Raw genomic sequence first — 21,714 nt, forward strand, 5'->3', positions numbered from 1 at the left:
AAACAATGTTGAGTCATTAAGTAATAGAAAATTACAAGTGAAAAATATTACTAAATTGAAGGACATTTTATTGCACAATGGCAAGTTATGGGGTAGAATCATTTGAGCAATCAAATCAAGATGTTTTTTTATGAAAGGACACTTAACCTTTACTCCTTTGTAAAAACAAGTATGCCATAAAGCGGTCACATCATAAACCATGAAATCTCAAAAACCTTGTGTCCTTCAATTCAGATGACATTATCCTATAACTAGCACCAAAAGAAATGATGGAAAATTCACTGAAAGCAATCTTCCACAAGAGTCTAGCTTAAGCTAGTCTGGTGAAACTTCAAAGAATATAATACTCAACCAACATGATGATATCCCATAACACCAAACAAGAAAATAATAATTTTCTAGGTTTTGCAAGAACAGGTGGCTTTCTTTGCCTATCCTATCCACATAAAAGAGAGGATATATTGCCCAAATGAAGTCATATAAAGAACACCATCACACAAAACATTTACAAATTCAACAAGTAAGCATAAGACTCAAATGCCACATCAACATAAAGGAGGTATAAGTCATGAGATACACTCCAGGTGCCATAGACACTAACTTGGCAAATTGAGACCATAACTGTCCCAAATGACCATCCACAAACTAGAAATTTCCATAATAATAATCAAGCACAAGGGCACAAAGGCTGCTGCTATTCATGATCATTTAGTTCACACGGCTTTTGAACACGTCAAGACCCACCTCAGTAGGATCAGTTGCTTGCAACTCTATTTGAATCCCATCCAGCTCCCTCTTGAATCTATCTTTGGAGCTAGCATAAATCATCTTGCTTCGAACCCTTGATGTGTCAGGGGACCTTCAAAGGAAAGTTAACCAATTCAGATAAAAGATTAATATCAAGGCAACGACGACAACTAGAAGACATGAACAGAACATCACCATGCAACGAAGAAAATCCTGCTTTTGGGGACATTCCCTTCTGTCAGAAACTCAAAATCATACACAGCATAACGACACTCATCAGCAGGAAGGCAAGCAGCAAAATCCTCATAGCCTTGGGCAGGCTCACCAAGCTTCTCCACAATGACTTGCTTCTGCTTCTCCTCAATCTTATAAATTATGAACCTGTGTGTCCTTTTTGCCTTAAGTTCCACAAACCGTAACTTGCAGTCATCATGGACCGCCATACCTGATGCTGCATTTGCCTGTAAAATAGAAGACACGTAATAACAATCCAAAATGGCTTGAATAACACTGGTGACGACTTTTTACAAGTTACACAAATAGATAAAACCAAGCCCATGTATACATAAATACCTTCCTCAATGAAAAAGAAAAAAAAATTTGTTAACACAGAAGAGTTGGAAAGGAAAAAGAAAAAAAAATGACAAGATTGATTAAACATAGAGCTAATTCGATATCCCCTTCAAAGGGGTGAAATTTCATTGATTTTTATTGTAGGAATAAATTAAGGGGAGCTTTAAGGCATCGGATATACAATCTGCTCTCTTATATAATTTTTATTTAACTCATTCTTCTCTTATAGCACTAGTAGGAGATCCATGCTAAGAAATAGACCATAAGATCAAACATTATCCTATATTCTTCTTACCCAAAACCTTAAGGCATTTGATATATGGGTCTACTTTCTTTCATCATCTTTACTTAATCTATTCACCAGTGTGGAATTTTGAAACTATCACTCACACATGGATTTCCAACATGAGACTTTCATACAAATTTCAAAGTAGACACCAAACTAAGTGTGAATTGCTCGGTTTAAGAGCTTAAAGTCTTAAACAAATCAAAGGAGTAAATTTGTACATGAGCAATAATGCCAAGGAATATGCAACTAATCCTAATAGTCCAAAATCATGGGATTACAGAACCAAAAAAACAATCTTTTTTATTTGGGACATCAGAGTGTCTTGTTCAGCCAAGAAAATAACATAAAAAACAAAAACTTTATTTTCATACAGAATAAATTTAATAAAATAATTATGTTTGCTTAAATTTTTTGCAGCATCTATCATCACCACAAAACACATGTCTATCTATCTATCTATCTATCTATCTATCTATCTATCTATCTATCTACATGTCCAGAGATCAAAGACAATCAAGTCATCACATGCTAGCTACCTACTAAGTGAAATGAAAAAAAGGGTATGCAACGATGTAGAATCGGGTGTTGATTCCAGATTAAAAAGTGAAATTGGGATGAAAAATCAGATCTGCAAGCAAACGAGAACATGAGCAGGAACTGAGAGAAAAATCAGTAACAAGTGATGAAGATCTTGTGAAATTAGAGATAATAGATAAAATTGTTAGCAAATTGAAAAAGGAAAACACAAGTATGAAGAAGAGGAAGAGAAGGAAACGAACCATGATTGAAGAGTGAGCAGCGATATAGGAAGGACTCTCTCTCTCTCTCTCTCTGAAAGAAAGAAAAAGAGTTAGGTTGGGTTTGAAGTGAATGAATGAATGAATGAAGGTTGAAGAAGAAAAGAAAAGAAAAGAAAAGAAAAGGAAAAGAATTTCAAAAGTTAGAATTAAATTCCAATTCCTTTTTTTCTTACAGACAGGTCACAGCTCACAGGTGACTTTCCCCTAACCCTGTTTGGTTAGGTACATTTTTATTTTCTCTCTCACTTTTTAGGTAGAGGGAAAAGTAAAAATTTGAGTTGATAATTATTTACTTGAATTTTTTTATTTGCCTGTCTAGTATGAGATTTATTTCATAATTTTTATTTTATTGGTGATGAAAAAGATTATTGGTTTGTATATATTAGTTATTAGTGTTCATTCTCTCATTGAGCCAATAAAACCATAAGTGTTTTTTTAAAGAATCTAAATGATTCAAGCAAAAGTTTTGGATTAAATTACCTCTGCACTCGATGGATTAATGATATTTAAAAAGTTTGGATCAATCACTTAATTAAGAGATAAAGTGTTGAACCAATATATCAACTTACATGTGATTTATGTCTAACAGATTAGGTTCGACGGGAAGATCCTACTTGTCCCATCGAAAGAGTTGGAAAATGGTTTTTTTATCCGTTCTTTTGTTTGGTATAAATCGTATGAATCGTGTTGTATAGCTTTCCTGCTTACCTCTGCCATTTGTTCCTACTAATGGTGGATGGTATAGCAAGGCTTTTCGTCTTCTTCGAGCATAAGGTGGAAGCTATGGGGAATCGTCATCCATTCCATGGAAGTGAGGTCCGGTAGGTATTTAATTTGTATGTCTTTTGTATATTAAAAATCTATATAATACATTATATATTATGTAATTATTTATTATTAACTAGCTTTCATTATATAATCCATGAGTCAATCGAGCCAATCTCGACCCAGATAAAATTGGATTATGGTCATCCCATGTCACAGAACAATGTTAAGTGAAATATTGTATTTATTTTAGTGTTCGTTTGGATTCTTGTTGAACTCAAAATGTAGATTCACTTTAAAGTGAATATGTTAAAATCTTACTTCTCCTACCTGTGTTGAACTCAACATGGCAAATTCCAATTTATTCACGTTTGTCTTGTAAGATCAAATCAAACATTCACAAAATGTCTTACTATAACTATTTAATACGGAAGGTATACACAACATAAGGAAATCTAAGAGAAATTGCACATGATCACGATTCTGATATAACTAGTAGTATGTAAAGTGAGTTCAAGTTTAGCTGGGGAATTGAGTTAAATAATGAATAATTATATACGTGATTCAGCAAAGTGAGTTGAAGTATACTATAGTCTATATATTGTACGAGGAAACCGAAAAACGTTGGCATTTGACCGAGTCTTGAGGAAGATGTCCCATTTTTGCAATCTAAACATAGGAGAAGAAAACAGAGGAGAACCCAATTGTGATATGTGAATCACAAAACAAAAACATAACAATTTAGTATTAGCTGTTAATTATGATAATTAGTGTGTCATGAGCAAACAAAAATATAATGAACGTCTCATATAATCATCATCATTATTATAACATCTTCCTTCTCTCCATTTTCCTCCTTTAGCCCTGTTTCTGATCACAAGAACCAGGGTGGGTGGTGGCTGAGCTAGACAAACATGGTGGTGGGTCACGGTGGCGGCGCTGGCATGGCCAGCAACAACCGGAACCCCACACAAGCTCGTAAGGTCATGGTGGTGGCTGATCCGACGAGGGAATCCGCAGGGGCGTTGCAATATGCGCTTCGCCATGCAGTGATTGAACAAGACGAGTTAATTCTGCTGCATGTTGAGAATCCTACGTCGTGGCGCAACACGATATCGACGTTCCTTAAGATGCCTTCATTGGGAAGCACCACCACCGCATCGATTGATATGGGAGGAGGAGGTGCGGCGGCGGACGGTGAAGGGGTGGATTTTCTGGAGGAGATGAAGCATGCATGCAGGGCTTCGCAGCCGGCGATGAAAGTGAGGGTGGTGAGGGTGGAGATGGATGGGAAAGACAGGGCGAACACGATTCTTACACATTGCATGAATCAAGGGGTGGATGTCGTAGTTATAGGGCAGAAGCGCACTATTTCTTCAGCAATATTAGGGTAATGAATCATTCTTCTACTTCCTCTTATAACTTTCACAAACTTCGAGAAACTTCAGCTTCTATCAATTAATTTTGAATTTTGAATTAATTGTAGGAGAATTTCTATATATGCATTGTTATAGGGTATGGTAAGCTAACCATTTCAAAAGCTCAATAAATCATGTGGAGATGGTTTGTGTACCATATATCTCTAACACACTTTCTATATCCAAAAGTCATTTGAAAGAGAATAGAGCACATGATCTCATTTTGTGTAAATTTTAACTTTCGAGATAGGGATGTAACTCTAAACTAGCTAGTGATCATAAGGTTTAGGATATTATTGTTATCTATTAGAAGAAACTCTCTGATAGCTCTCTAACTTAGAGGGTTGTGTTCTTGTTCTTCTTAATTACTAAATGGGAATTTCAAATGGTAACCCATCGTGTCCTCTATGACGTAGGGGGTTGTGTTATCATATCATTGTTAATAACTAAAATGTTAATCTCAAAATTCATTGTTATCTGTTATAACATATCATTTTTATTACACTAAGCAATCACTTATTAGTTAATTATATAAGACGAAAGCAATGAAGATGGCGATATGGAAAAGTTTTTCACCATTAAAATGTCAATTTCAAATCTCATTATGATCTATTATGATTTGATATTTGTTACACTAAGTAATCCCTTATTGATCAATGAGAGAGTGCACCCATCATGAGGATTGAGGAGGGCATAAGCTTTTCATATTTGAATAAACATGCATAATTTTATGTTAATAAGTGATTATGTTTTTGTATTTCTTTCTACTACACTCCTTTACATATAGATTTTCAGATCTTATTTGTATATGTAAGAAAATTCTAAAATTCAAATATGTGACCGCAAAGTCATATGGCAGCAGCCTTACCATTGCATTTTACTTTGGTTCATGAATTTATGTAATCATAGTGTTTCATGTAATAACTGGTGCTGATGAAGTTAACATCTTACTAATGGTTTTTCCACATTTTTCTATGCATGGCAACAGGTATAATAAGCGACCTGCAGCAGGAGGATCTTTGAGAGGGGCAAGAATGTTAGACACAGCAGAGTATTTGATCCAAAACAGCCCCTGCATCTGTGTTGCTGTACAGAGAAAAGGCCAAAATGGAGGCTTTGTTCTCAACACAAAAACCCATAGAAATTTCTGGCTCTTAGCCTAAAGGGTAAACTAATGAAGACTTCACATGTATAGAGATGGATCCCTCTGCCACTCTTTAAAGCACACATCATTTCCTTAATTTATGAGATTGTTTATGGTTTGCCATCATGTTCTGTAAGACTGCAGAGATCATGGATCTAAAGTGAAATTTTTAAATAGGCACAATCAATCACTATTATTTTTTAGGCACTCAAATTATTATGACATATGTAACCAAAAGTATTTTGAAAAATAGATGTATATTTTTTACCACAATTCCTAAATGTTTATACATGTCAAATAATGATTTGAGTGCTTATAATAATGCCTATCTGAAAATTATTTTAGATCTAGTGATGACATTTGCCCATGTGGTCCACTTTGTTTTGCAAATATTGGAGGAGAAACCATGGATGTTATATCATGTGCTTAGATTGCACCATACTTGTACATTGAAAAAATGAAAAGTGACAATTTTTTTGAGAAAGTGAACAAAACGACAGTCCTACTGTGTCAAAAGGAGAAAAGTTTCGATCCAGCTCAATTGGCCCCAGATCAAATTTCTATAATGCATGTGGACATGTTTTGTTCAAATATTGCCCCCAAAACTCTACCAGATTCTTTGCCTAAAATCTTCTGGTTGTGGTAGTAAAGGCACAAGGTCTCACTTTTTTGGTTATTAAGCAAACCAGTAAACTGAACTCTCCATTATTTGTCTATGTTTGGACAGAATAGATGTTTGGAAGAGAATGAAATAAAAATATCCCAGGTACAACATATTTTAAAAACATTCAAGATGACATCTTTTTGTGGATAGTTATAGAAAGGTAAACTTATAATTATAGAACTAAACTCATAATTGAGTCCATCAAATTGAAAATTGAGATGATAAAATGGGTGATATGAAATAGAGGGTTCAGGTCACTATATTCCATCATTTTTTAACCAATAAAAAAGATGGAACACAATGTATTCCATTTCATTTTCCTCCATTCCATCTCATCCCACAATCTAAACATATGTATGCCATATTCTTTTACACCCCATATGCTCCCCATATTTTTTGAGCAATATGCCAAAACAAATAGAAAGAAACTAGCTTCATTGGAAGCACATCCATTATCTAAGCATAAATAAAGGTTCGTTTGGAAGCAAACAAAACAACCCATGTTTGATCCAATAGCGCTTTGGATATAGCAGAAGTATTCCTTCTCTGTAAGCTATGAGAAGGAAGATAATGAAAAGAAAACTAGTTCACCTACACCAGCATTGTTTTCACCTTCATATTAATTAATCTATGCGAACCATAGTTATATGTGAGGGATGGCACCCACGCGGGCGGGGGCGGGGAGAGCCTTCCCGCTCCCCGCTCCCCGTCCCCACATCTTTCCTCTTTTCTCTTTCCCCGTCCCCATCCCCATTCCCCATGGCGGGATGAATTTTCACCTCATCTCCGTTCCCTATCTCCCCACGGGAATCCCCAATATGTCATTAAAATTTTAAATTAAATATATAAAATACATAAGTTAATTTAATAAATTTAAAAAATACAATTGATAATGCAACTGCATCAAATTACATACAAATATATAACAAAGTTAAAATAATATTAAATGAAATTCATCACACAATATGTGAAGTTTACTAAATAAACAATTTAAAACGTAAAGTACTAAATCAAACTCATTTAAAATGGGAAGTATAAAACTCAAAATATTCTCCCAAGCATTTAACTCATCCAAAATGTGAAGTCTTCATCGTAGGTAATTCAATATTTGGAAGTACGTTATTGTATTTTCTTACTTATATACACAGGGCGGGGGGCCCACAGGGCAGGGAGAGTGATCCCCATCCCCGTCCCCAAATTCTTATCGGAGGCATTTTCATCCCCGTCCCCATCCCCACGACGAAAAGTTCCCCAAGTTCAGGGCCACAAACGGAGCAGTCCTCACGGGGATCTCCATCTTTGGATGGAAATTGCCATCCCTATTTGTGCATATGCAGAGCATCCCACATCAAATGTACATCATAATTGTCTTCATAGGCTTCACGCAAATAGAAGAATCCAATAACCATATGTTTGGATAAGCTTTTTTTTCCTCAGTATCCATTCTAAAATCTAAAAGTTACTCACAGAAGTTACTTCCCATAATTGATTCCGGCATTAGAATCAATTGTAGAAGGAATTTCCTAACATGCATTAGAAGAGGAAGTCCAATTTAGTCTTCAAATCTCACTATACATTGCCTTCAATGCTTAATTTGCTGATATTGCTCATGAGCACATCATGTAACCAGAATCCATTCGCTTTCAAAGGGGCCAGCCTCCACATTCATATTCCTACCCTGTAAAGGAATGAAGCTCTCTACATAATTGAAGACATTGTAGGAAAACTCAGCTTCAAGATCATCATCTTCCGGAAGCAAAGCTATGGTTCCACTAACACCATGTATTTGCTTATCAGTTGCCATAAGAATTTCATTTTTCCAAACCCCCACTGGACACTATTGGAATCAAGTGTTAGAGTCAAGTCCCACATCGGAGAAGTCAAGGCAAGAGGGAGAGTTTATAAGGAGATGTGACCCATAAACCTAATGCCTTAAGGTTTTGGGTTAAGATGTGGTGTCCAGGATCTCCTTTGTGTCTCCCCTCAGCCTTGCCCCATGGGTCCTCGCCGTGACTCTCCCCAACAAGTGGTATCAGAGCCGATGGTTCGTGGGACCATGACGGCTCCTTGTGTCGAAAGTCTTCCTAGCAGTGTGGCTAGGCGGCGGGTTTCGTTGGCAGCGAACGGCGGTGCAAGGTGGATAGCTTCCGCAGACGGGAGGACCATGGGTGATGTGGTTGAGGGACTCACACTTGAGGGGGAGATTATTGGAATCAAGTGTTAGAGTCAAGTCCCACATCGGAGAAGTCAAGGCAAGAGGGAGAGTTTATAAGGAGATGTGACCCATAAACCTAATGCCTTAAGGTTTTGGGTTAAGATGTGGTGTCCAGGATCTCCTTGGTGTCTCCCCTCAGCCTTGCCCCATGGGTCCTCGCCGTGACTCTCCCCAACATGATATGCATGCAAATTTAATCCAAGTGATGCCATTTGAAACAAAACCTTAAAAAAGAAGCCTCCTGCAACATATTAGTGACAGCAAAAATTTGTGCAAGTCCAGGCTTCATTTTCAGCCAAAAGAAGATAGAATCAGAAGAACCAAGACTTTGAGAAATCTTGACTAGAAAAGATTCAGCTGCAGAGAAGATAAAAACCAACATTATGAATTAAACCACTAACACAACCTGGGCTCAAAGAGGATTCAGAGAGCAAAATGAACTATTTTGTTCAAAACATTCTACAAGTTAAGCTAAACATAAGCACTGAATTAAACTAAGAATTATATATCTAGGCACAACACTTGCCAATTATGAGAAAAATCCACAAACCTTCATTTTATTCTATACTTACGGTACATCCATTGGAGTTATTTAAACAAGTTATGCACAGATTAAATAGAGCAATGAGTGATGGGTTACTCCTACATTCAGAGAAATGAAGCTAAATTATCAACTATGATTTTTGTACCGACATATGCTTCCTATCCTAAGCATAAGAACAAGATTTGAACGAAAAGATGTAAGTTTTAGCTAAATGGAACTTAATTGTCAATTAGAGTAGAGCAGAAAAACACAACTAACCAAAGACAGCATAAACTCAACACACATTCATGACAAGCAACAAAACAATAATTCAACAGAAACCCACAAACCTGAAAAAAAAAACGAAAATGACTGCATTTCAAGACTGTCAAAGCAAAATGAACAGAACCAATATATGGCCACAAAAACCCACCCAAAGACCGGTGAAAACTTTGACACAGAACAAGGTTTGTTCGAAATTGAAAGGTGACTCGAATCCAAACAATGGTTTGGCAATGGTGTGCTCAGCGGCGCCGCATCCTCCACCATCCGTGAACCACCAACCCCATGCGAGACAAATCCTAATCCTAGGCCAACAACAACTTTATCTTTCCAATCCGCGAGCTCACTGGAGGCGGCGAACCTCTCCACGACTCTCTCTGAAGAAGAAGAAGAAGAACACTCAGGGGAACAACACTTGAACATTTACTAGGAATTACTAGGTTAAATCTCACTTTTACTAAGGTAACTAATAAAGTAAGGGATCATTTAGCAAATAATAAAACTTTTATTTTTAAAAACAAAAATATTAGGAAAACATTATCACAAAAATAGAAAAGCCACCTCATTTAAAACGTGGTTCTATCCTACTGATCCAACTAGGCGGAGACACCACACCTGCAACTGGGAGGAGGCACCACAGAAGGCACCTTCCAAATAACACAAAATTGTATCCTCCCTTAAACAATTATATGCTATCAACTCCAAATTAACCGTAGCTCACACCCACACACTTGTTTTTGAGTTAGCTTTGTTCTTCACTCAGCTTTTGCAAGTGTCTACATGTTAACTCACATTTTCTTTCTTTGAAAACAAGAACCTGTCTTTCATTGATCAAAAAGTCAAGAGAACAACCATCTCTTGTACGAAAAAACATGCAGCTAAAAGAATACACTATCTAGCAGAATCCATAAATCATCATTTCTATTACATTCTTGCTTAAAAAGGAAATCTGCTAGGCCTATTCTTTTCTCTGAGAACATGAACAGTCTTGGTACACGCTAGATCATTTCCGAGAGCATCAATTTGGTTTAAATCGTACAGCAGCTTCCAAGGATAAATACTACGCAATATATCATGTTAAACCTAGATAACTTTGAAGGTAAAGGTAGGTGACTAGGTGCTAACAAGGTCCAAAACAAACCATATATCTACTGTTAATTAGAAAACTTGTGATAAAGATCACAAGTCTTGAACGAAGGACGAAATACATATAAGGAAACAATAACATATTGAAATAATTGCCTGTCAAAATCATAACATTAAGAGGTGCAAAAGGGATAAAGATGCAAAATATATAGCATGTACTAAATCCAATTGCAGTCAAAACTTACTGAGCATGTACTTACTCCTACTTTGAAATGTAAGGAAATTCCTAAGTCCATTTACACTCTACTCTTACTAAAATAACCACTAAACACTAGTTCTCCACTGATAAATTGTGCGTACGACATTTTCTGAATGTTGTGCTTGTTGGAAAAAATAGAGAATAACGTGAAAGAGTAGAGAGAGAGATTGAGGGAAAATATATTATTGACTTAATTAAAAGTGAAAGCAATACATGTCTTATATAAAAGACCTAACTTACTAGAAGATAACTAAAAGATAACTTCTTATCATAATAACTAAATCAGTTATTATCTTTTATTCTAGCCTCTATCTAATAGCACTATATCACTATCTATTAGCTAGATTTAATATTTGAATTAATATCCACAATACTCCCCCTTAATTCAAATACCCAAGAGATACTACACCTATCTCTTTCCTTAAGATCACAAATCTTTCAGTCTTCAAAGGCTTGGTGAAGATATCTGCCTTCTGCTCATCAGTGGGGCAGTACACCAGCTCCAGCTTCCCTCCATTCACCTGTTCACGCAGAAAGTGAAATCTGACTTCAATGTGCTTACTTCTTCCATGAGAAATTGGATTTTTAGCAAGACTAATCGCTGAGATGTTGTCAACCATCAGCTCCATTGGCTTCTTAGTCACAAAACCCATTTCTTTTAACAGTTCTTCAAGCCAAACAGCCTGGCAGGCAGCAAAGGACCCTGCTATGTATTCAGCTTCACATGAGGAAAGAGCTATGACAGGTTGCTTCTTTGAGGTCTAAGAGATTGGAGCTCCATGCAGCTGAAACAAGTACCCAGAAGTACTTTTCCTGTCATCCAAGTCGCCACTATAGTCAGAATCTGTGTAGCCAACCAGTTCCAGCTCCTTTCCAAGCTTCTTCTGCCTTGGAAACAATATTCCATAATCTGTAGTACCCTGCAGATACCGCAAAATTCTTTTGGCAGCAGCCAAATGTGATTCCTTAGGTGCACACATGAACTTGCTGATGGGTCCCACACCATAGGAAATATCAGGCCTTGAGTTGGACAAAAATCTGAGTGAACCAACAAGTTGCTTGTACAGAGATGCATCAACATCCCCTTCATCATCCCTCCTCAACTTGATATTCACTTCAGATGGAGTTGTTACTGGATGACAATTCCCCATGTTGAACCTCTTCAGTATGTCTTTGATGTACTTCTGCTGGTACATGAAAATTTCTGCTGCACTATACTCGAATTGCATGCCCAGGAAGTAACTCAACTTTCCTAAATCTGACATCTCAAATTCAGACTTCAGAATCTGCTTCAACTCATCAAGTTCTTTAGGATCTGACCCAGTTATCAACAAATCATCTACATATAGACAGATGAGTAGCAAACCAGTGTCTCCATGACTCTTTCTGACATACACACCATACTCCACAGAGCACCTATGAAATTTGAGTTGAAGGAGGAAACCATCAATTCTCTTATTCCATGCTCGTGGGGCCTGCTTCAAGCCATATAAGGCTTTGCTGAGCTTGAAAACCATGTTCTCTTTTCCTTGTATCTCAAATCCAGGAGGCTGACTCACATAAACCTCTTCTTCCAAAGGTCCATTCAGAAATGCAGATTTCACATCAAGCTGAAAAATAGGCCAGTTCCTCGCACTAGCAATGGAAACCACTAGTCTTATGGTTTCTATCCTTGCCACCGGTGTGAAAACCTCAGAATAATCCAGCCCAGGTTTCTGTAGAAAACCTCTAGCCACAAGCCTTGCCTTGTGCCTAGCAATAGAACCATCAGGATTTAACTTCTGTTTAAACACCCATTTAACCACAATTTTGTGCTTATTTGGAGGTAAATGGACCAGAGACCAGGTTTGATTTTTCTCAATTGCTTTCAACTCATCAATCATAGCAGCCTTCCAAACTGGTTTCGCAAGAGCTTCCTCCACATGCAATGGCTCAGCGTCAGCCATCAAAGCAAAGTGAATCAGATCGCCTTCATCATTAACTGCATGGTCAGGGACTGTCTGATACTCACTATATCTTTCAGGCCTATTTCTCTGCCTTTGAGGTCTTGGAACATGGTCTGCAGAACCATCTGAATCAGCCTGATCATCATGTGGTAAAGCCTCAGAATTAGTTTGGTGGACATGTGATAAAGGTGCAGAATTATTGTTCTCACCCAGAACATCAAGTCCAAATCTTCTAAGACTGCTTCTGTTCTCCTTCCAGTCCCAGTGCTCTTTCTCAAGCACCATGACATCTCTGCTGAAAGTCATCTTCTTTCTTGCTGGATCATACAGCTTGTACGCACCAGTTGGATGATATCCAACTAAGATCATTGCTTCACTCTTGTCTTGTAGCTTGCTTCTCCTTTGATCTGGAACGTGCTTATAACAAAGTGAACCAAAAATCCTCAAATGACTAACCTTTGGTTTACTTCCAGTCCAAATTTCCTCAGGAACCTGTTCTGGAAGCCTCTTTGTTGGACATCTGTTAAGAATATAAGCAGCTACTGCCACTGCTTCTCCCCAAAAACTTTGAGGCAGAAATTTCTCCTTCAGCATGCTCCTTGTCATGTTGAGGATGGTTCTGTTTCTTCTCTCTGCTAGACCATTGTGTTGTGGGGTATAAGGGGTTGTTACTTCATGTTGCACACCACATTTCAAACAAAAATCAGGGAACTCCTTGGAAGTGTACTCTCCTCCTCCATCAGTTCTGAGTGTTTTGAGAAGCTTCCCACTTTGCCTTTCAACTGCAGCTTTAAAGTTCACAAATGTTGAGAATGCTTCACTCTTCTGCTTGATAAGATATACCCACAACATCCTGCTGTACTCATCAACAAAACTCATGAAATACTTGTTTCCTCCTAATGAAGGAACCTCAAATGGCCCACACAGATCAGAATGCACAACTTCTAGAATGTCTTTAGCTCTCATTCCTAGTTGTGACTGAAAAGAATTTATGGTTTGTTTCCCAACCATACAAATCTCACAAACTTTCTCAGGCAATGCAGTAACAGGCAAACCGGACACCATGTGTTTGGCACCTAACTGATGCAAACTTTTAAAGTTCAAGTGACCATACCTGGAGTGCCAAGTCCATCATTCTTCTTCAGGTTCTTGTGCAGCAAAACATTTGATTTCAGCAGCTTTCACATTGACCTGAAAGGTTTTGTTCTTTGTGAGATTAGCATTCAGAACTAGCCTTTCCTCAGGATCATACAGATGAAGCTTCCTATTCTTCGTGTCAAAGTTGTACCCTTTCTCCACTAGCTGACCAATACTCATCAAATTGCACTTTAACTCTGGAACATAGAAAACATCTTTGATAACCGCAGTCTTACCATTCTTCCTTGGAATGACTACATCTCCTTTCCCTTTTATCTGAAGTGTCCTGTTATCAGCAAATTTTACTCTGCCAGTCCTCGTCTTGTCCAGATCTACCAACCATTCATTGTGGCTGGTCATGTGATTGGAACAACTTGAGTCTAGGTACCATATCTCATCAGTTTCAGCACTCACTGTTGAATTCATTGTTGTGACCATTAGCATTATAGGATCTTCATCAGAATCTTCCCTTGTTGCATAAGCTTCCTTGTCTGCATTCTTCTGCTGTTTTGGTTTGCCAGCGCGACACTCATAGGAGTAGTGTCCCATCTTATGACACTTGTAGCATTCAACATTCTTCTTATCAGTCTTCCTCTGATTGCCACCATTCTTTGCAGATTCACCTCTCCTTTTGGACGATTCTGGCTTGTCAGAATTATCTTGAGACCACTTTGACTTGTTGTCGGACTTTTCTTTGCCTGTCCACTTCTTCTTTTTTCCATCATGATTGTCCAGACCAACCTTCAAAGCTTGTTCTGCAACTTTCACAGAATTACGATCAGCAAGGCGCATCTCATGTGCTTCCAATGAACTCTGCAACTCTTCTATCTTCATGTTGTCCACATCTTTAGATTCCTCAATTGCCACTACGATGTAGTCGAATTTGGGAGCCAAGGACCTCATGATTTTCTCTATCACCATCACATCAGTGATCTTTTCTCCACAGCCCTTCATTAAATTGACAGTGGTTACCAACCTTTTCATTCTCCTCCATCTGAAGACCTTCATACTGTCTTCGAAGAGTTTGCAACTTTACCTTCTTTACCTTGTCACTGCCACTATGAACTTTCTGCAGAATGTCCCACATCTCCTTTGCTGAAGATGCATTTGCTATTTTTTCAAAATGCGTATCATTCACGCATTGATGAATGAGAAACATCACCTTACAATCCTTCTTCTTCATATCGTTATGAAGAGTCTTCTGTTCTTCAGTCATGTCTTGGGTCAGTGGTTGAAACCCATTCTCTATAACATCAAGAACATCTTGAAACCCAAATAGAACTTTCATCTGAGAATTCCATCGATCCCAATTCTTATCAGTTAGAATTGGGAGATTTACTCCGGGCAGATTGCTACTTGCCATCGTTAGGGTTTCAGTTTCTTGATCAAAATCGAGATTCACAGCGTGTAGGGAAGGAACCTCTGAAACTCGCAGCTTCCACTAAGTTCAGAATCGCAGAATTACAATTCTGATGAAGGACGAGACTCGCAGAATCACACTTCAACAAAACCGAGCCAAACAGATTTGAAACACACAGTTTCACAGCAACCCTAAACCACCAAACCTATCACAGGCCTCGAAACTCGCAGCTTCGATCAGAGGTTGTGTTTGGCTCCGTTTAAACAAGATTGAAACACGCAGCTTCAATCTTCACGACCCGCAGGTCCAAGAATCGGAACGTGCTCTAGATACCAAGTTGTTGGAGAAAATAGAGAATAACGTGAAAGAGTAGAGAGAGAGATTGAGGGAAAATATATTATTGACTTAATTAAAAGTGAAAGCAATACATGTCTTATATAAAAGACCTAACTTACTAGAAGATAACTAAAAGATAACTTCTTATCATAATAACTAAATCAGTTATTATCTTTTATTCTAGCCTCTATCTAATAGCACTATATCACTATTTATTAGCTAGATTTAATATTTGAATTAATATCCACAATAGTGCTTTCTGCACACATCATCATGTGAGGGAAATCTAAGCCATTAAGAATTCAAGTTAACTGTGGCTTGTTGGAACCATTCAAGAAACCGTACTAGATAACTTTGAAGGTAAAGCTAGGCACTGGCAAGGACTAAAACAAAGCCACCATATATCTACCATTAGAAAACTTGTATTAAAGATCATAAGTCTTGAAAGAAGGAAGAAATGCATAGAAGGTAACAATAATATATTGAAATAATTGCCAGTCACAATCATAACATCATTAAGAGGTGCAAAAGGGATAAAGATGCAAAATGTATAGCATGTACTAAATCCAATTACAAATTACTAACTCCTACTTTGAAACATAAGTAAATTCCCAAGTCCATTTACACACAAAACTTACAGAAATAACCAATAAAGTGCATGTTTGGTTTTCAGTTTGAACTCCGTTGGCACACTAGTTCTTCCACTGATAGATCCTGCGTATGACATTTTCCAAATGTTATGCTTTCTGCAAACAACATTATCATTTGAGGGAAATCTAAGCCATCAAAATAATTGCGGCTTGCTGGAACCATTCAAGACACCATATATTATTCGACAACTTATTATCTTTAGTTTGAAAAATGTAATGTTCTAAAATCTCACCAGAATCCTAACCGTTTAACTCAAAACTTTGGATGTTTTTCCTATATAATTTTCCACTCAAATAGCCTTTGACTTTGACTATTCAGAATAATTTCCAACACATGAAATGTATTATGCATTCTGCTAATATAGCTTTTCATTTCTCTTAATGCAAGATGAGTAGGAACAAAATCATGAAAAGGATAGGAGAGCAATGCATACCTTAATTCTTCTTGTCTATTATTGTTGGCCGTCTTCACTGGCTTCCATTAAGTCACCAGGGAGGGAGAGTAGGCTTTCTCTATACATAGCAGACTGACATGAATAATATGACCTAAAATGAGGACCAAATGCCGTATAATTTATAAGAACTCCTTTCCTTTGTTACTCCCTCCGTTCCTATTTATCTTTGAGAAAAATAATTTGTTCCTATTTAACTGTTCATTTAGCATTTCAAGAGAGCATTAAATGATGTTTTTACAACTAATACCCTTATCAGAACAATAAATGATGAGAGATAAAACACAGTTTAAAGGGTCTAATAGTAAAAGCATGCTCAACTTTTCTAACATTCAACAAAGTTAATTGCACTCTTAATCTATGTGCCACCACCTAAAGTGGACAGATAAAAATGAACGGAGGGAGTATTATATGTCAGTAATCCTCCACGCCAATTTGATCCAATGAATCCCTCAGATTTGGTGGAGCATATTGGAAGTGTTGAAATTATGTCTCAGTAGCTGTTTGAGTTTCAAATTTAAGTTGTTAGTTTGAAGTTGTTATTTAAATTTGAATAAGTCCTAATTCTGTTAGGATGATTAGTTAGACGACTATCTTTGAATTTGTTTAGAGTATCTTCTGTTAGTATTTCAAATCTTGCAGATTTCTAGTCAGTTTGTTAGTTACTCTTTGCCTTTAAAAGAGCAAGTTCTAATCAATAAAAATATAGCCTTCCATCAGAAATATTTTCGTCTCTACACGTTTAGAAAAAACCAACAAAGTGGTATCTAGAGCCATCTTCTTATAGACCTGTGAACATGGATGCTGAATCAAATTTCTCCAAAGTCGCACCTCCAGTCTTTGATGGAGAAAACTACGATTTATGGGCTGTCAAGATGGAGGCTTACCTAGAGGCTTTGGATCTTTGGGAAGCTATAGAAGAGGATTATGAAGTTGTTCCGCTGCCTGCCACTCCTACCATGGCCCAGATCAAGAGTCACAAGGAGAAAAAAAACCCGGAAAGCAAAGGCAAAATCATGCCATTTTGCTGGTGTTTCATCAACCATCTTCACAAGGATCATGAGTCTCAAATCAGCAAAAGCAATTTGAGATTATTCGAAGGAGGAGTATGTTGGAGATGAAAGAATAAGAAGCACGCAAGTGCTGAATTTAATGAGGGAGTTTGAGTTGCAGAGGATGAACGAGTCTGAGACCATCAAGGAATACTCAGAAAAATTGTTGGATATTGCTAACAAAGTAAGGCTGCTTGGAATTGCGTTTGTTGATTCAAGAATTGTTGAAAAAATTCTGGTAACAGTTCCTGAGAGGTATGAAGCATTTATTGCCTCACATGAGAATACGAAGGATCTTTCTAAAATCACTTTGGCAGAAGTGATGCATGCATTGCAAGCCCAAGAACAACGAAGGCTGATGAGAGAAGATCGTGTTGTCGAAGGTGCTTTTGCAGCTAAGCATCATGACAATGGATCCAAAAGAAATGATTCTTTTAAGAAGAACCAACCAACCAGTTGTGAGAATTTTCCAAACAACCAAAACAATGACAGAGGTAGAAAAAATTATCCACCTTGTCATCATTGCGGAAATATGGGTCACCCACCGTTCAGATGTTGGAGAAGGCCAGATGCAAAATGCAGCAAGTGCAACGAGATGGGGCATGAAGCTGTAATTTGTAGAGACAAAATCCAGGAAAGTGCAGATGAAGCAAAAAATTCGCAAGAGGAGGAAGAAGATGTGCTCTTTGTTGCTACTTGCTTCTCTAGCAATAATTCTTGTGAATCTTGGTTTATTGACAGTGGTTGTACTAATCACATGGACAATGACAAAGAGTTGTTCAAGAGTTTGGACAACACCAAAGTCAAATGGGTCAGAATCGGGAATGGCGAATAAATTCCAGTAAAAGGCAAGGGGACAGTAGCTATAGAAAGCTACACAGGTACACAAATTCTCTTTGATGTTTTGTATGTACCTAAAATTACTAAAAACTTGCTTAGTATTTGACAATTGCTTGAGAAAGACTTCAAAGTTACCTTTGAAGATAAAAGCTGCATAGTTAAAGATCCAGAAGGCCTTGAAATGTTCAAGATAAAAATGAGGAGCAAGACTTTTTCATTTGATTCAATAAAGGAGGAGAAAACTGCATTTCATGGTGATTTGGCCAACGAGCCTGTCACACTTCTTAGTGAAGGTGATGACGAAGAGAAAAAGAAAGGGAAAGCCAATTGCAACAACGACAACATGGGTGTTACTGTTGAAGATGATGGTGGTGTTCTTGCAGCCACTGGTGTTTTGGGTCGCCAGTCAAAAGATAAAGAGCCTCAAGGTCATGTTCATGTGCCAGGACCTCAAGGAACAGATCAAAATCCAAAACTACCTAATGAGAGTCCTACACATTACTATGTTCATCCACTTCCTGCTTTTATTTACAACAACAACTATAGTGTGGCGTATTTTGCACCTCCGCTACCATATTCTTATGCATACGTGATGTGTCCATGGAATGGAAGCGAACCTACCGGAGCACATATTCCAGTATGGTTGACTTTTTGAACTCTGAGAAGTTAGAAGTTTGCAGCTACTGATCCAAGGAGGAGTGTTGAAATTATGTCTCAGTAGCTGTTTGAATTTCAAATTTAAGTTGTTAGTTTGAAGTTGTTATTTAAATTTGAATAAGTCCTAATTTTGTTAGGATGATTAGTTAGACTATATTTGAATTTGTTTAGAGTATCTTCTGTTAGTATTTCAAATCTTGCAGATTTCTAGTCAGTTTGTTAGTTACTCTTTGCCTTTAAAAGAGCAAGTTCTAATCAATAAAAATATAGCCTTCCATCAGAAATATTTTCTTCTCTACACGTTAAAAAAAAGAGTAAAGTACACTCACCACCCTCAAGTTTTGTTAGAATAACACTCCACCCCATTCTTATCTAAAATCTACACCCCACCCCATTTTATATAGAGACAAATTAAGTGACGAAAAATATTCTTCATTAATAATTAGTTATTATTTAAATTGTTAATCAATTTTAAAAAATATTTTCAATATAATCCAATAAATATAAAAATGAAAACATCACAGTCCTCCTCATTCTCTCAATCGCGTTCTTCCTCCGTAAATTCACAATGCAAATTCTGCAATAGCACACATGACTGGTTGACAAACCATATCTCGAACATAGTGAAACATGCTTGTGTTTTCATATTTGGTAATAATTCAATTTTAATCAAAATAATCTATTTATACCTCCAATTTTTAAAATTGGATTGTAGACCCAAAAAGCAACACAAATGGGTGAAGAAAATAGAGAAACAAAATTAAGAAATATGAAGTGGATCGGGGGTTATTAGAACCCAACGATGCGGTGGAGCACCGTTTTTAACAAAATCCAACAACATCTTAAACCAACAAAGCGTTCGCTCACAACTTAAAGGGGTGAGGTTCACAACAAGTAGTTGAACAAGTGACTTTGGGGATGTGCGATTCACGTTCTGGGGTTCAGGTCGCAACAAAACTTTGAGGCATGGTGGTGCCATGGGGTTTCACATTCTGTGATGATTGTCGTCGTGTTAAAGGGAGCAAAGGTTTGGTGGTGACCGTTTGTGGTGAGAAATATGATTTGGAGATAGATGAGACGTGGACTTAACAGACAGAGTTGATGGTATTTTTAAATTTAATTCAATAAAATTATTTTCATAAATTGATGTATGATAGTGTATATGCATTTAATTTATTTAAATTTTAACTAATTAGTAATTATTTTTTATTAGTGACGAATTTGTTTTCATCACTAAATTTTGCCTTTATAAAAAATGGGGTGGAGTGTAGATTTTAAAAAACAATGGGGTGGAGTGTCATTCTTGCAAACCTTGAGGGGGGTGAGTGTATTTTACTCAATTTAAAAAAATCATCCACTCTGTCTGTTAAGTCCACGTCTCATCTATCTCCAAATCATAATTCTCATCTCGCGGAGCATGTGCTTAAGCTCAACGCGCCAGTCCCTCCGAAGCAAAGCTCTAACGACACTATTCATCGCTGCATACACATTGAAGCGTGTCCCACCATCACACAGAAGCGACAATACCACCATGGAGTCCGATGAGACCTCCACCTGGCGAAACCCACGATCCCAACAACACTGCAACCTGAAAAGCACCGCCAACGGCTCAGCCTTAAGAATTTCAGAAATGCCGATGAACCCCAAGTACCCAAATAATCAGCGGCCCATCGCATCGCGGACCACACCACTAACCCCTGCCCGACTCGGATTCCCTAAGGAAGAGCACTCCAAGCGATCCAACGCGGCTCTGCCATAGCTGGCAAGGAAGGCGAAGCCGCGCGAAGACACCTCGAAACTTCCGCCACACGGTGGAGGACCAGACGCCAAGGCTCGAGCTCTTCAGTGAATACAAACTGACACCGCCAACACCAAATAAACCAAGCATGGACTAGCAACCCAACCACCTCACTACGAGGCACAATATCAATCCACTCTTAAAAGGAAGAAGTTGTAAAAAAACCAGGGGTCAAAGACAAGCAGATATTTTGCCAAACACGTACGGACGCCTCACAGTCCCTCAAGCAATGCATCTTAAGTGCCCTTGATGGTCTTGAAGGAAGAATGTTATGATTTTATTTTTTAAAGTAGCATTTATTTTATTTGTATGTTAGCATTCTATATTTCGAGGAGTTGTAACATATGATGCATGGGTACTTCAGTTTGGCCAACATACCTCTACTCGGTGCGTACCCGGTACCATTATTCTTGGGGTACTTCATGGGTACTTAAAAATGCATACACAATGTGTACCGAAATTTGGTTGGGTAGTTTTTTGGTATCATTTGGGTATTTTTTTGTATCTCTACTTCTATCACACATAAAAACCTACATACTCTACTAATATCTTCAATTTACATCAATCTATTAGTCAATTTAAGTTTTCTTTCTTACATCATGTAAAAATCTCAATTTCTTCCATTTGCTTTGTTAGTTTTGATAACAATGTATGTTTCAAAAAAAAAAGATAATAATGTAAATTTTAAGATTGTATTGTACAAATTTTCTCCTAATATGTT

General features: G+C 37.5%; 4 protein-coding genes across 4 annotated transcripts; 2 read left to right on the top strand and 2 right to left on the bottom strand.

The window, feature by feature from the left end:
• Positions 1 to 439: 439 nt before the first annotated feature.
• Positions 440 to 2,547, bottom strand: LOC130709913 (actin-depolymerizing factor 2-like). The gene is made up of 3 exons (XM_057559043.1): positions 2,389 to 2,547; positions 943 to 1,208; positions 440 to 859 (listed from the first exon to the last, which is right to left on the bottom strand). The coding sequence occupies exons 1-3, from the start codon at positions 2,389 to 2,391 to the stop codon at positions 709 to 711; spliced, it is 420 nt and encodes a 139-aa protein (XP_057415026.1). The 5' UTR covers positions 2,392 to 2,547; the 3' UTR covers positions 440 to 708.
• Positions 2,548 to 3,917: 1,370 nt separating this feature from the next.
• On the top strand, positions 3,918 to 6,358 carry LOC130709912 (uncharacterized). The gene is made up of 2 exons (XM_057559042.1): positions 3,918 to 4,564; positions 5,581 to 6,358. The coding sequence occupies exons 1-2, from the start codon at positions 4,089 to 4,091 to the stop codon at positions 5,753 to 5,755; spliced, it is 651 nt and encodes a 216-aa protein (XP_057415025.1). The 5' UTR covers positions 3,918 to 4,088; the 3' UTR covers positions 5,756 to 6,358.
• Positions 6,359 to 13,842: 7,484 nt separating this feature from the next.
• LOC130713378 (uncharacterized) lies at positions 13,843 to 14,769 on the bottom strand. Its single transcript, XM_057563150.1, has one exon. It carries the CDS (start codon positions 14,767 to 14,769, stop codon positions 13,843 to 13,845), a length of 927 nt encoding a protein of 308 aa, XP_057419133.1.
• A 2,674-nt stretch (positions 14,770 to 17,443) lies between these two features.
• Positions 17,444 to 18,533, top strand: LOC130713379 (uncharacterized). Its single transcript, XM_057563151.1, has 2 exons — positions 17,444 to 17,752; positions 17,820 to 18,533. Exons 1-2 carry the CDS (start codon positions 17,444 to 17,446, stop codon positions 18,531 to 18,533), a joined length of 1,023 nt encoding a protein of 340 aa, XP_057419134.1.
• Positions 18,534 to 21,714: the final 3,181 nt, after the last annotated feature.

This window comes from Lotus japonicus, chromosome 4 (assembly GCF_012489685.1).
Source record: "Lotus japonicus ecotype B-129 chromosome 4, LjGifu_v1.2".
In the NCBI taxonomy this organism is placed as follows: domain Eukaryota; kingdom Viridiplantae; phylum Streptophyta; class Magnoliopsida; order Fabales; family Fabaceae; genus Lotus; species Lotus japonicus.